At 38.4% G+C, this 16694-nt stretch overlaps 1 protein-coding gene across 1 annotated transcript in view; it reads right to left on the bottom strand.

Moving 5' to 3' along the window:
- Nucleotides 1-15065, bottom strand: part of LOC102847022 (V-set and transmembrane domain-containing protein 2A-like) — a 39000-nt gene extending 23935 nt beyond the window's left edge. The window contains exons 1-4 of the mRNA XM_006900194.1: nt 14820-15065; nt 12881-13047; nt 11671-11721; nt 8056-8395 (exon numbers count right to left, since the gene is read on the bottom strand). Of these exons, the coding sequence (XP_006900256.1) occupies nt 8056-8395; nt 11671-11721; nt 12881-13047; nt 14820-14898 (637 nt within the window). The 5' untranslated portion in view covers nt 14899-15065. The remainder of the gene's footprint in view (nt 1-8055; nt 8396-11670; nt 11722-12880; nt 13048-14819) is intronic.
- Between the last annotated feature and the right edge of the window lie 1629 nt (nt 15066-16694).

Below are 16694 nucleotides of genomic sequence, written 5' to 3'. Positions count from 1 at the left end.
CTGAAGGAATCATTGTTGTATTCAAACCACCTGAGAGGGCAACTTCTACAGATTATTCCACCAGAGCTATTTAATTCTCAAAAGTTTATGAGCATTTCAAACTTGTTCCCTTTTAACAAATGCAGAAACTGAGATACTCAGCTAGTTACCGAACTTCAATAAGTAAAGGTAAATATAATTTCAGGGTAATAGAATCAGAATAGATCTTTAGTCTATATAACTCCTGTTCAAATATATCTCTTGAAGATTCTTTGACCTATAGTATCCAAATTATTGCCTCAAATCAATTTTTCATCTTATCCATAGATACTTTCTTTACATAGTAGCCATTTAACTGTTGGACTTATGCTGATCAAATAAATTTAGCTTGTGTAAGCAGCCAAGTTGGATCATTTAAACTAAATTTAGCATTAATGTCTGAATCATGTAAGACTGGTTTTCTATCTAAATGTGTACCATTTACCCATCCATTACTTCAGGAAAACAGGACTTTTTAAAGACCCTCAGCCTAGATACATAGAAGTGCTCATTTTCCTCCTCTCTCCAGTTTTGAAATTCTGTTTTCAAATCATTCCTGTTAAAACATGCCCTGTTTGGAAAGGTGCCGTGTTTGTCAGCAGCAGAGAAGCCTCGGTGAGTTCTTGGCTCCTAGCAGCTGTAGCAGCAGCTGCCTCTCAACGCTCAGGTTCATATCATGGAGAAAATATAATAATCACATTTTTTAATTCAGAGAATTCACATTCCTGCTGAGTGACTACAGACTCCACACATGGAAACATAACTACAGCCTCAGCCATAGCCACTTGTCTTACAAGCACCAGCTGTTGATCACGTGAGTGAAAAGACTTAGCAAAAGTCTATCCCATGACTAGAAAATAGTAACAAAATAATAGAACCTCTGAAAATATATTTTACACCATGTCATACACACAAACACACACACATAAATGTGCAAGCATATATGTTGCTGTTGTTGTTATGTGCCGTCGAGTCGCCTGCGACTCATAGCGACCCTATGTACAACAGCCCTAAACTCTGTTCTGTCCTGTGCCAATCGCACTGTCTCTGACACTCCCATCCCGATTATCCCAGTCACTGAATCAATCCACCTCATAGAGGGCCTTCCTCTCCTGCGCTGTCCCTCCACCCTCCCAAGCATGATGTCCCTCTCCAAGGACTGGTCTCTCCTCACAACATGTCCAAAGTATGTTAGACGGAGCCTTAGAATCCTTGCCTCCAAGGAGCCACCCATTTTAACCCTTTCCAGGACAAATCTGTTTGTTTTCCTAGCAGTCCATGGTATTCTCGATACTCTTCTCCAGCACCAGAGCTCAAAGGCAACAATTCTCCTTCTATCCTCCTTGGTCATTGTCCAACTCTCTGATGCACAACAGGTGATTGTGAAGACCATGGCCTGTATCAGACGCACCGTAGTCTCCAAAGAGATGCTGGTCTGATACTTTTCTAAATCTGAACATTCACATTGAGACAGACTAGGAGGAAGGATTGGCCATCCACTTCTAAAATAGCTGGCCTCTGAAAACCCTATGTGCAAGCATATATAATACATAGGAAATACTACTTTTAACTCACCTAAAAAAGTATTTTAAACCTCACAATTAGTTGTACATAAAAATGTCTATTTATGGTTCTAAACACAGATTACAGTTCAGAAGTTGTTGTGCACGGTCCCAGAAAGTAAATTATTAATGAGCATCTTGCGGAATCTGATATTGGTAGTCTGCACTACATACTTTGAGAAGCATTAAGTTTTGGAGTTGTGGTAAAATGATCTATTTCTGAAAGCAAAGTTATTATTTAAATAAACCATTAAAAGAACAAAAAATACTATCTCTCTGTCTTTCTTCCTCCCTCCCTCAAATGTTACTGAGCACACTTAACTAGATGCAGAGATAAAGAAATGTAAATTGTAATATTGTTGTTGTTGAGTGCCTTGAGTTAAATACAACTCATGACAACCCTATGAACAACAGATCTGAGCCATTTATTATTCTATGCTGTCCTTATAATCTCTGATATACTTGGATGCAGGCCCTGTGTTAATTCATTTTTCTTTACCAGAGGTGGAGGGATTTCCCAGGAAGTAAGAATTCAGTGTTTAAAGTGTTATCGAGTATATATAAATTAAAACAAACAAACAACAAATCATAACCCACTTTGGAATCATGGAAGAGGAAAGAGCAATTCTAAGGCAATAGGAAAAAACCTTTTGAAAAGAATTTCACACTTGAATAAGATTTCAGCAAGTAGAAACTGACTCGTATAAATAAAGAACATTTGCAAAGTTATAGAGGCTAGATAGTATCATCTCTCTTGTAAGGATTCTCAAGAGAAGATTCAGAAATCCAAACAGGGATATGTAAGAAAGATTATTTAAAAGGGGGAGGGCGCTTAGAATTTAGACTAAAAAACATTTTAGTGATGCTGCTTTGGGTATAGTAGTATTTACTCTGATGTGATCTACTACTTGTATTAAAATACATTCTTGGTCAGAAAACTGATAGTAATGGCTATAATAAATGAGAAAACTGATAGTAATGGCTATAATAAATGAGGAAAGTTAAGATAATAAAGCCAATATTGGTGAAACTGAAAAAGATGCAGTGGTGTTTTTTTAGGGTATTTTGGACAAACAGTATGGAATGGACAGATCAATTTGGAGCATGTTCACAATATCACCAAGATTTTTAATAGTAATGCTATTACTAATATAATTTAGGACTACAGAATGAAGAACATTTGTTTTTGGTGGGAAAACTAACAGATTCCATTTAGAATATTTAAGTTTTGGATGTATGTTCTGGGTAACTTGACTTTACGCCCATGTGCCAAGAGTGGAACTAACATAGAATTTTCTAGGCTGAGAGTAGATTGTCACTTCTTTTTTCCTCAGATCTACTGGGCAGGTTAGAACCTTTTGGTTAAAAATCAGGTGCTTATTGGTTTTGCAACCAGGACTTCTTACTGGTATCTATAACTGACTAATAAACTATTTCAAAAGATAGTTCCTTAAAACAACAGTTTGTTAGTATCTCTCACATTTCTCTGTATTATCTGGGTTCAGCTTGATTATATTTGCTTGAGTTAGTCAGGCTCCAAGGAGATATCAGCACGAGGTAACCTTGATGCCCAAGATGGCTTTCTGAAGCACTTATCTGGTGCCTTGCTTTGTTTCACTCAGTATGATGGACTCAAGTTATTTGTCTTTCTGGTACGGTGGTTACCCTTCAAAATACCACAGTTGAAGATGCCAGGCTACTTAAAAACTTGGCCTATAATTGTCATATCAACATTTTTCTCAGAGTAATATTTGTTTGGCCATAGTAACCACTGGCCAACTCAGTTTCAAGGAGAAGAAAGTAGACTCTACATCTTGATGAGCTGCCATATTTATTCTGTCATAGTACTTGTGAAACATTTGCGTGTTTCACAAGATTAAGATGTTTTAGAGTCAACAGTGAACTCTAACCTGAATTTTCATAAAGAAATAAGAATTAGAAATGTGTATGGGGACTCCACAGAAATGTTGAAAGTCAAGATTATAGAACTATATGCGATCAGGGAGTTGAGAATTCTAAAAGGACTATATTTAGGAGAGCAAATTAGGAGAATAATCCAGTAAAGGACAGAGAAAGATGCTAATAAGAAATAAATAGAGACACACAGCCTAATAAGACAAGATGAGTAAAGCATCAAGAAGAGGAGTGATCAGTGGACAAATTCTACAAAGAAACTAAAATGAATGAGGTACAAGAAGGTGTTGAACTGGAGGTATAGGAGACATCAGTGACTTACAAGAGATAATTTCTCACAGGATTGCTCAGAGAAAGGATTGCTGGGGGTTGGAATATAATCATGGATATATCAAGCACACAGATACATCTAAGGATAGTGGATGGTGGCAGTGGGAGATATAGCAGGAAGTTGCAAACACAGTTGTGTGTGTGTTATAGCTTATTTGTAGTTAGGGTGGAGAGACAATAATGATATAAGATTAGAAAAGAAAGGACAGACTAAAGATTGGAACATTAATAGGACTAAATAGAACTAATAGAGATGATTTATGGAGATGGCTGACTGATATTTAACAAAATGGAAGGAAACTCATAGAACAGTTTAGTATATTCAGCATAAAAACATACTGGAGGAGAGATGAAGGAAATATCTATCTTTTCTCTCTGTGAAGAAAGAACTAAATAACTTCATCCTGGAAAGATCCCCAATTTACAACATCCACTTGAGGCCATTCTCCTCTGTGAAAGAGCTTCATATCTATCTTATGAACACTTTCTCCCTATAGTCTCTCCTTCCAGGTGCACTCCATGAGTCTTGCAGCTAGAAAATTCTCTTTCCTCAGAACTCTTCTTGAATATCTCATACACTTCTAACATTAGGTGCTTTTTTACCAATACACAACACTCACTGCTAGTATCTCTCTTTTTCTAAGCTTTTGGTAAATGAGAAAACAAATTTAAATGAGAACAATATTTGTCATGGGTACACAAAAACAGAAAAGGTTTGAAAGAATAGGCAACAAGAAACCCACACACACATTTAATTCTTCTTCATTATTTTAGCTGTAATTATTGATTGGCAATTGGAATTAAATGAAAATAAGTTAAAAAGAAATATCAAAAGGATTAGAAAGAATTAGGAAGTAGTAAACACTCACTGACTAACCCAGATAACCAAGTCAATGGTTTTGGAGAAAACAAAAAGTAAACTAGACGTGCCTTTTGTAACTCAGATAATTATTACTTTTTATCATAGATCACTATGATACACTCCGTGTATCAAATGCCACACAGATAAAAGATTAGCAGAGCTGTTGACCTGTGAAATGAGATTTAATATCAAGTCTTCTCCATATCTCATCTTTGATTCAATAAAAAGAAAGCAATGCATGATGAATAAAATTTATACTTATTTTCCCAAGACTTAAAAACACAAACTTTTTTTTTTTTACTCCAGAGAAAAACAAACAAACAAAACCCAAACAATTCTGTACCTGAGAGGAAGAGTGGTGGTGATGGTGGGGCAGGAATGTTGGTGAAAACTGAGCAGTTTTTTGTCTCTTGAAAGTTGCTAGAATATACAGAAAGTTTACCATCTTGTTCCAATCACAACACTAAGAAAGTGACGCTAACTTTATGTGTGATTTAACACAAGCCTCAAAGAAAAATAATTCTGAAAAAGGAGGATTTCACTCTTCGATAAGAATTCTTCATTTGGAAAAGCCGGTCAGAAATTACTCTATAGAATGGATTTATGCTATTTAGCTTGGCATATTCTATGCAGGTTAACAATTTTATTTTCGATGATTGGGAGTTCTTACTAATTAAGTCATAAATTATTTACAAAGGCTAATCTGTAGTTTTGCACATAGTATCTAGCATCATGGGGTAATGTCTTAAAAAATGTTTTTCGAATACCCTTACTAAGTACTGATTGCTGTGGAGCCAGAACCTGACTCATAGCTGACTCTCCAGGGGATTTTTCACAGGCTGTAAATCTCCTAGGAGGAAACTGCCTTTCTTTCTTCTATGGAACTACTCGTGGATATGAAACACCAGAGAGAGTTAGTAGCTCAATTCACTATGGGTTATGATATCAGAACTCAGTTTCTGAAAATAATGACTACCGAAATTATATCTAAGGCATCAACATATTCTTTACTCTGGATTATATCACTTTAACCTTTAATCTGAGAAATCAAAGATATGATAAAGAGGATAGTAAAAGAAAGCTATGAAAACTGGACTTCAAAAAGGCTAAGACATCTACTCATCAGATTCACAGTTGGATAGAACCAAGACAGCAGGGAGAATTGCCTTCACTACCTATACTTGAAGGACAGTGAAATCGCAGAAGGGCATTCCAGCCAAATGCCTTATAAGTCACATACCCAAATACATGAAGTACAAAGAGAAAAATTTCATTAAGAAAATGACGTGATAGAAAAGACTGGATCTCCCCAGATTCTTAACCAGGAATCAGACAATATTGGAGGTATATAAAATGTTTCCTAGCAAGGAGACACTACAAGGTTCAAAATCAAGAAGGGATCCATCAGGAATGTATTTTGTCTCCATACCTTTTCAATAGAACAAATCATCCAAGACGCTGGGCTGTACGAGGAGGAATGTGGCATCAGAATTGGTGAAAGAGTCATCAACAACCCACGTTATGCAGATGACACAATCCTACTTGCTGAAACTGAGGAGGACCTGAAGCAGAAGATAAAGGACTGCAGCATACTATATGGATTGAAGCTCAACATCAAGACAAAGATTCTCACTCCTGGGCCAATTGGCAGAATCAGTATGGAGGGTGAAGAGATTGAGACAGTTAATAGTTTTAGTTTCCTTGGCTCCACATTCCACACTCTTGGTAACAACAGCCAGGAAATCTAGAGACAAATTGCATTGGGAATGTCGGCTGTGAGGGACCTCTCGAGAGTACTGAAGAGCAACGATGTCAGGCTGGAGACTAAGGTGCACCTGATCCAGGGTCTAGTCTTCGCAATTGCTTGCTATGCATTGGAGAGTTGGACAGTGACTAGGGATGATAGAAAGCTAATTGATGTCTTTGAGCTGTGGTGCTGGAGAAGAGTGTTGAATATACCATGGACTGCTAGGAGAACAAACGGGTTTGTCCTGGAGAAGGTGAAGCCAGACTGCTTCTTGGAGACTAGGATTCTGAAGCTTTGTCTGACATACTGTGGGCATGTTTCAAGGAAGGACTAGTTCTTGGAGGGGGACATCATGTTTGGGAGAGTGGAGCGACAGTCCAGGAGAGGAAGACCCTCTATGAGATGGTTCAATTCTGTGATTGGGGCGGTAGAAGTGTGTTTGAGATGGTGATGTTGGCACAGGATAGAACAGCGTTTAGGGCTCTTGTGCATAGGGTCGCTATGAGTTGCAAGCGACTCAACGGCACATAACAACAACAACAAGCATTCCCTGATATTTTCAAAACATTGTTTACAAGTAAGATTTATAGATGTGTGTTTCTGTGTGTGTCTACACACAAATCACTCAGGAATCAAATGATAAAGTGATACGATGTTTCTTTACTGACTGAAGAGATCTTGAGTAATAATGTGATTTTTCTATTGTATATTGTATACTTATATAAAGTGATATAAATAACTTTTCAATGTTAGAATGTAAAGATGAAAACTTTAAATAAAGAGAAGTATAATATTTTTGTGCTCCTTATGTCCTATAATCTTAATGTCAAGTACTTGGAAACACACACATACACACACACAAGCACATACACACACTGAACATCAATGAGGTCATGTAGAGTATTGCTTATATAAAGAAGACATTTATCCCACACCAAGGTTAAAATTTCAATGAGTTACCATTGGCTGAATTATTGCATAAATTAATGCTATTCAGAATAGCTTTAACTTGCACAGCTGACTTAGGAAATGTGTGACTAAGCTTCTAAATTGGCATCAGGGGCACATTTACAGGGGTTGCCTTATCTTTGCCTCTATCCCTCCTCACTTTCTCCCACTATAATCAGCACTTTCAGCACATGCAGCTGAAGTTTCTCCTTCAAAATAAAAACCGTTGGAGAATAGTTCTGTGAAAGCTTTGGGCCACTGGAAATTGAGGTAAGATGGTGTATCTCTTGGATTTACATTTTGATTAAGCATAAGTCTCATAATTGAGGTCATTATTGATTCATAAATCTGTAGAGAAAATGAACATGCATTTATAATGTAACCAACACTACAAGATTTATTGTACGGATAATGTATACATACAGAGGGGAAAGGAAAGAGTCCAGCTCTTATGTCCCCTGGGTTTGAGGCACTGCCAGTGACTAATGTGGCAATCTCACACCTTCTGTGAGAGCCAGCCTCAGGTCTGCATAGTTGAAAAGCTCATAATTGAAACTCTACTAGGTCTTTAATTTTAAAATCTGTCAGATAGATATCTGTCTACTCTGTCAGGTCGGTCTTCCTGTGGAGGGTTTGTGAGTGTAAAATGAAAGGCTCAAAATGAGTTTCCATACCTGATTGTGGACTTTGTTTGGGGATTTTGGCTACTGCTTGAGGGCTGGCAGTGGATTGCACCTGCTGCTGATTGGCAGAGCTGTGGATGCTGCTGGGAGCAGCTGCAGAGGCATTCCTGCGAGGCTTCATGTCTTGCAGCCACATGGGAGAAGCCTCAAAGGCCTGCATTCTCCTTGCGTGACTGTTGGTTTCAACTTTCAGATAGGCCTGGGCCTTGTGTTCCTGAAGCTCTCCATAGTTAGCATCAGTCACTCTGCATTCATATAAGCCTTCATCCTTTTTTCTTACTTTGGAAATCTGAAGCTTGTGGGAAATGTCATTGCCTTGAACTTTCACTGTCTGAAAGATAACAGGTAAAATAAAATAGAATACTACATAAAATTACTTTGTACACATTCTTTTCGTGGAGTTTGCTAATGTTTGAAAACTGATGATCTTAATGATCTCATGGGTCTACAAGACTTGCACTTGACATCAGGTGTCATGGGGGAAAAGGAGAAATGATTCTCTTCTGTGAAGAGTCAAACTGAAACTCATCAAAAGTGACCCATAGCTGACCCTCCAGCATGTTTCTGAAAGTATAAATTGTAGAGCTGAAGATTGTCCACCATTCTCTTTTAGAGTGATGGTTGGAAAGGTACAACCTTTGGGTTAGCAGTACAAATCACTAAGGGCAAGACCAGAACTTCCTCTATTAAGATTCCAACCAAGAAAACCTGTGTAACACATGACATGGGTCTGGCTTAGTTTTGAATGGCCTTACAACCAGTATAAAGAGCAAGATTTTCATTTTCTCAACAGTAAAATCAGAAGGTCTTATTTATCTCATTCTACTCACAGCTGGGTTCACAGAATCTGGATCTAATCAACCCAGCTCTAGAATCAATCAGCCCTTTCCCAGGGTCCAACATTAACTGTCCTTTCCTAATTTTGGAGCCAGTTTCTACCTTGTATATTCAGTTGAATTAAACACAGACTGAGATCAAGTAGAAGTTTGCCACTTTTCTTCACCTTGTATTAAAAATAAGCTCTTGAATTTTAAAAGATCATGAAATAATTTTGTTTGCTACAACAGAGTCCAGGTGAGGATGCACCTTTATCTGCACATTAAGAAGATTCCTAAAGGCATTAACAAAATAACACTGGGTATTAGAGATTGTCCTCAACTTTTCTGGTGAAATCTTGTGTATGATCCTGGAATGGCCGTATTATTATCACTTGAAATCTGTGCCTGAAAGTCTTACACCTACTATCATGAAGACTTTATGATAAACTAAAACACCAGTTTTATTTGAAAAATTGAAATTTGTTCTCTGATTCCTTCTGCAAATCTTTATCCCAGATTAATAGTTATAGATAATCTCTCTCTCTCTCTCTTTATTAGAACAGTTACATTTTATATACATCATGTATTATTAGTTGTTGAAAGTTGGTGTATAACATTTAATAGTTGGTATGATTTTAAAGATAAAGAAAAAAGTGAAGAAGTTAAGTTTTGCTACTGATCATCACATATAACATGGGTATAAATTGTTAGGATAATGTGAGAAGTATTAATTGTGTATATAAATATATATGTTTTATAGATATTAATGAATAATTTTAAATTCCAATGTATGAATTTATAAATGCAAAATTAAATATAACAACTATAAAGATTATAGAAGTAAATATTACCAAGTATGTTCTCAGTGAACTCTCCTAGCAAACTTTGATGTAGTCACAATGTTTAAATTATTGACATCATCCTGTTTTGTTGTTTTTTTTTTAAATTTAGGTTGTTTATTTTTCATTTCAATGAACATCTACAGAGATTTTCGGATTCATCCTGTTTTTTTAGAGATCACTAAAATGATGCTTAAGGGGCTGGGGGCAGTACTTTGCAGCTGAATGTCAGAATCACCAGGAAAAGGGGGTGTGTATGTATTTTTTTTTCACAATACTCCCAAATGTAATAAAGTATAACTATTAAGTCAGTTTTTACTGGGACCAATACTACCAGTTTATAAAATTACCAAGAGAAATTTTAGTTAATTACTGATCTAGGACACGTGTTCAAAGTTATATGATAGGTAAAATGATATTTTCCACTTACTTTAGGACACTTTTCAGCTCACTAGATTTTATGGAGTGCCACCAGCACAGATCAAAATTCTGGCAATTGTGTTTATGGTTATACACGGGAGCTCTGGTGGCCTCAAGGTAAGAAGGTGCACTGCAATCCCAAAGGCAAGTATAGTAACTATTCTGCAGGAGAAGGATGGGCAGTCTCCTTCCTTGTGATTCATTGCCTCCAAAATCCCACTAGAGGCTCAAATATGAGTTAGTTACTACTTGAAAACATACAACATCTACTTATCCGTGGGCCAGGGCCCCATAAGGCTGTTTTTGGTTATTGATATATTGGCAAAATGGCTGTATTTAATGATGAAAGGTGAATGTTCAACTTTCAGTCTCTCCAATTATGTGATATAAAAAGTAAGATAATTTAAAATAATGTATTTTTTACAACTGCTCTTATAAGTCATGCTTTTCTCTCATTGCATGAAAGTAACATTTTTTGTAACATAAGAACTGAAATTGAGCTGTTAAAACAGTCAGTATGTTTATGAAAAGAAATCAGTTCTTATCTTACAATAATATATTGCAGTCAATAATTTTCCCTATGCTGAGACTGTAGATTTAGAAGACAGGACTTAATCTTATTTTTACATTATAATTTTATACTACATTATAATTTTACACTTCTAAGAGTGTTGGAAATCCAATCTTAATACTATTTTTTGTGTTGTAATAGTTTCAAAAGAAATTTTAGCTTTGAGTGTGCCTAATTGAATTTTTAGGCTCTTAAAAAGGAAGAGCTTTCTGAAAGTGGCAATTAGAAACTACATGTATGACAATTAACAGTCTTAAAGGGGTAATTGAAAAGGGGAGGAAAGTGCATGCATGAACAAATAATAACAACTGGAAAAATCTAAAATAAAATAAAAAGGTAATAATATACATAGTGTATTTCACCTTATTAATACCTAATGGTTCTATATGACTTTATTAAATCATAGAAATAAGGATTAATATTGCCATGTTTTGTTTTGCTGAATTTAAAGTTCACATTAAATTATTAAAACTAATGACTGGTAAAGTAAAAATACATCTCTGCATTCTCAAAAGGTCAACCTCCTCTCTTATGGTTTTTTTATTCATATCATAGGACTTTGAACCCTGGCAGGAGCAATGCATATCTTTTACGGAGGTTATGAAAGACATTTTAAGCACATTGTTTCCTTTTGGACATTGGCATCCTGTTGAATTCTGTAGCTCTTTTTTTCCTTAGGAAGATTTGTGTCCTACTTCCCACTGAAGAGTAATGGTCTCTGTAATTTTTAATGGATGCTAGTATTGCAGACTTTTACTTTTTACAATATAAAAAACCTCTGTCAGGCAAAATAATCTTCTGCTCACAGGTTAAATACGTTCATGATTTGCATCCAAATGTGTTTCAATTTTTCTGTCACCAATGCATAACTTGAAGGGTTTTTCAACATTTACAATCCCACCATGGGCCTGTCTGGTGGCTGCTAAGGCGTTTGTGGCCTGTCCCCATGGATACTTACACTGATCTTGGTGCCATCATTGTCCAGGTCTCTCTCAGGTAAGAGCTCCACCTGTGCAAGGACACAAAAGCTCAAGCTGGCCAGGCTCTTGTGCCCTGCCCCTTCCCAAACCCTCCAACTCCCTGAACTGAGAGTCCAGGGAGCCGAAGCAAAGTGCCACTGGAGACATAGGTTTTTGTGCTTATAGAAACATTCTAACCAAGGTCATCCAGAACTGCATGTGGGCTACTCTCCGATTTTACCTCTCTGCCTGTGTCCATCCCTCACAGGGCTGGATGGTGTCAGTCACCACCGCGCCAAGGAACCCGGGGCTTGTGGCTACTGCGCTGAAGCGCAGCCCTGTCTTGGCAGGTCCCTTCTGACTCCAGCTCTGGATCCATGTAGGGTAGATGAACACCCTGAGCAGTGAGAAAGTAAGGCCAGGTGGCTCCAGGGAGTGGGTAGAAGTCTGGTCTCAGAAGGGCCCCAGCTCCCTTCTTTTGGGATCGCTGGCACAATTTTTTTTTTCTTCACTGCCTTTCCCTTGGCTCAACTGAGGCTTCCTCTTCTGTGACCTTGCTTTTTTCTCTTTCCTTCTATACTTCCCACTTACCATTCCCTTCTCCACCTCCTCTCTCCTCTCTGCTTTCCCAACCTCTCACCCCCTCATTTGCTCTCCACTGATCCCCTGCTCTCTCCACTGCCTTCTTGGTGCCCCTCCTTCCTTCTCTTTTCTCTCTTCCCTTCCCTCCTCTCTCCTCTTCCTGCTCTTGTGCACTCGCTCTCCCAATTCCATAGTTTCCTCTTCTCTCCCTCCCCCTCAATTTCCCCTTCTCTCTCCAGACTCTTTTCTGCAACCGAAGTGAACACCTATGGACAGATGGAAATGGAGACCTGACACAATGCTACTCCTCCTGCCCCCTCGTTCCGGAAAGGAACCTTTGGTGTCTTTGGAGCTGTATTGGCTTTCTGAAAACATTAATAAGAATCAATACCAAGAGAAAGAGGGTCTTCCAGCTTTAGACATATTCCCTAGCTTTACTTAATGTAACCATGAAACTCCACTTCACTCGTGCCATTCATGGCCATCAAGTTCACTTCATGAGTGCATAGGGCGCCTAGGCACAGCTTGGACCTTGATCCAAGCTGGATACCCAGAGGACTTAGAGTAAGTGGGGCAGGGACAGGTACGGGTGTGGGGGGGGGAGATTCCAGGCAAAGCATCCATTACCTGTGCACCTGCTACCTCAGCCCCTGAGTCCAGGTCCTCTGGCCCCCACAGAAACCACCACTGGATCTCAAGATACACGGAGGCTGAGCCACTCTGGAAAGCGCAGGACATCTCCACATTCTGGCCCTCAACCGCTGTCACATTCCGAGGAAACTCAGTGAATTTTGCTGCGAAAAAAGAAATGCATCTTTTTGGAATGCCCACAGCACTGTAGTTAAGGTCTCTTTCTTTGAGAAAGCTCTTTGCATCAGCTTTTGATGGGAAAGGGTACTAATAGAACAGCACAGCCAACCCCTTTTTTACAGCCTGACTTTGTCTAGCTCCCCCAGTTCTTTTGCTGTGCCTGTCTTATTTTTGGCATAGGGCCTAAATCGCTTTGTTGTTGATCAAGTCCAGATAATGGAAAGGTTAAGGAGCTTGCCAATAACTCCCCCCTCTGCTAGCCAAGCTGCTCCCAGACCCAAACACCTTTTGTCAGATTGCAGTATTCTCCCAAACTTACTGAGGGATACAGTGCAGTAAAATTTAGACAGTCTGTCAAGGTGATGTATGAGGCTTCTTAAGTTTCTAAACAAGCTATGACTAACAGGGTGTTTCATGCAGTAGAGAGTGAATCATGATTATTTGTCAAAATGCACATTTCTGATACATCCAAATAGTTACCAACAGTTGTAATTTTGAAGCCTACATCAGGATCAACCTGAACACTTTCTTGACTGTAGATTTCTATTTGAAAATTAACCTTCATATTTGTTCCTCTCAAACCACTAATCTTAAATTGCAAGGGTCTCATTTCCAGTTTCGGTATAGATGATAGATTATTTTGAAGTCATTACATATTTCTTCTCAATTTTTCTTTATTTATCTTGCCACTTCTAGCTCACAAGATTTCATAGACATATGGTGAAATTTACATAAATAAAATATCCTTTTTCTCAAAGATGTTTCTTTAGCTCCATGTTTTTTTTCTTTTGTAAGGGATGCTTTACAAAGCACCGAGAGTTTGCAAAACATAGTGTTAGAACAGTCTTTGGCTAAAGGGGTTGATGGACAAGATGCCCACTTTGGGAGAGATGAGAGAACAGAGGGGCTAAATGGTGGATGGGGGGTGAATACACTTTACCCAATCCTCCCCCTCCAGCATTACACTGTATCTTTTCAAAATGATATGAAATCCCAAAATGATCTCCACTGCACCAGACCTGTATCTGTACAGTTTTAAAAGGATGCATAGCTGGTACACTAGTCTGAAAGGACTTTTCTGGGGAAGGAAGCCTGGTTATTTGCGTGCTAAGGTGATGCAGTCTTTTGGCAGCAGCAGTGTGATCTGTTGAAGGCACTGAAAAGAGCACTGCAGGCTGCTAAATTCCAAACAACTGGGTTCTGGCAGAGCTGCTGATTAATTTTGCAATGCAAGTCTATCATTTTTTTCCAGGTCCTCAGAAGACTATGTCCTTTGAAAAATAAATATGCAAACAAAGTCACAGTGACTCAGACAAGGGAAACTCCTGAACCTATCCTGTCTAGTCTGAAGAAAAGGAGAACTAGCCAGGCAGAGTCCTCCATCCTCAGCTGTTGGTTTGCGATAATTATGCATGCATGAGTGGTGATCCTGTGCATGGACACAGAAAACACACACACACACACACACACACACACACACACAACTGTGGTCATTCAAGGACCCACTCTATCACTAAGCACCAACTAAAATGTTTTTAACCTAGCTTGCCTAAAATGTAATAAACTTAAAAGGAAAAAAAAGGCACCCTTCATGCGGTGTAAATTGAGACTTGCTAAGAATCTCTGTCTGACCATTCTTTGAATGTAAAGAACGCTGCACACAAAAGCGCGCACGCGTGCGCGTGTACACACACACACACACACACACACACACACACACACACACACACGTATTTGCCAATGAGCATTAGCTTACCTTGGGAAGAAAGTCCTTGCTGTATATGTAAAACAGAAAAGAAAACAAATCCAACATATGCCATAAAGATCCCCATCATTCCAAAGGGGTAAGTCACATCAGTGTAGCCAGTAGCCAGAAAGTCCTAAAAGAAAATTTATTCCCAGGCTCTGTCTCTGAGCCCTGGGCACAGCGCTGCTAGCATCCTGCTGCTAGCTCTGGAGAACTGGCTTTGGAGAGAGGGACTATGATTCGCGGAGGTTAAAATCACGCGGAGCGAATTGGGAAGAATGTTGAGTCCAGATCCTGGCTGCAGACTGCGTGTTGCCTCTGCCGGCGCTGAGCTACCTGGCAGCTCATTCCACGTCAGCCTCCGCTTGTCTTGCGTGCTCACTGCCCTCACCAACCCCAGCTAGCTCTGTGGGTGGGGAGTGGGAAGTGGGCCGGAGCGCGGACTCCTTGGCCAGTGTTCGCAACTTTCCTCCAAGGCTGCGCGGGGCCTTTAACTCCTGGCTCACTGGGCGCCTCCCCACCTGGGTCACAGGCTGCCTTCTGGGGCGCTGCAGTCTTTCTTTCTTTTCGGATTTCCTTCTTCTCTCTTCTCCTCCTACCCTCTTTCCTGTTCTCGGGAAACACATGACAACCTTACAATGTCTTCTTAAAGCAGATCCTCGGGTGCTTTAAAAGGGCATCATTGTAGGATTGCCTTGTGTGATACAGGATTGGAGCAGAGATTTTGGGAGGAAGTCAGAGCATCATCTAAAAGGAGCAAAGAATTGATTTGAGATGGAGGAGGTTGCTTTGGGGCAATGAAAACAGCCATTTGAGGGAAATGCTGCTTAACGAGTTATTAACTGCTGTAACTAGAATCATTACATGCTATTATTTCACACGAATTTCTTGCTGCACAGACTCCCTGGAGAGAAGCAGCACATGCAGACACCATGCTACTGAAGCTGACAAATGGAAAGAGGAAAAGTACAAAAAGTCACGTAGTGAGAGAATTTTCCAGAATAACAAAGCTGACTATACTATCCTTACTTATTGTTGTTGTTGTTATTATTATTATTATTCCCTTTATCTTCTCTGACTCCATCAGACATGTATTTTTGGGAAGGGGTTGTAAAGAGTACTTAGGCATTAAGATCTTTATTAAAATATTTGTGTTCACTTGTTTTTTATTTGATTAGCACAATAATTATGTAATGTTCCCTGTGATCACATGGATATATATAGAATATATATATGTTTTTTAGAAACAAAATAACAAGTCATAGAATCTGTGAGAAATGACGTTTTCTGCCCTGGAGAAGATTTGAGATGTCTGCATTTCTTACTAGTAATCTAAATAACTATCTATTATGTCAAAGATCCTACTTGTCCTTACAGAGTTCAAATATTAGATAATTTAAATATTGTTAGCAAAATTAAGATAATTTGTCTTTTAAACAGGGTACCAAATATTTTATTACCAATATTATTTCCATATCATTATACCATAAATTGTGTTATTTGAAATGATCAGTAGTCTTAATAGTGCTACTTATTGTTAAGTCAGTAAACCAGTGCAGTAATATATATTTCCAGTTTAAGAATGAAGAATTTGTACTTGTCTAAGACTCCAAGTTGGCCAGTGATGATGATGATGATGATGATAATAATAATAATAATAACAACAACAATAAAATTAGCATAGCTTTTGGGTTAACCACTGACTGTAGTAGCTACTTCAATTATTAGGAAGCTATGAGAAATCTTACAGCACTATTACTTCTTTTCCAAAGATATGCTTATTGTTCACTGTCAATAGAAACAAAAAAGAGATTTAGAGTAAATTACAGAAAATATTTTACATCTGTTTATGTTTAGACCAAGCAGATTCTATATTCTACTAAT

Source organism: Elephantulus edwardii, unplaced genomic scaffold, assembly GCF_000299155.1.
Source record: "Elephantulus edwardii isolate Elephantulus edwardi_28Jun2011 unplaced genomic scaffold, EleEdw1.0 scaffold00276, whole genome shotgun sequence".
Classification (NCBI taxonomy): Eukaryota; Metazoa; Chordata; class Mammalia; order Macroscelidea; family Macroscelididae; genus Elephantulus; species Elephantulus edwardii.
Note: the sequence above shows the minus strand (reverse complement) of the source record. Positions and strands in the feature narration are given on the sequence as shown.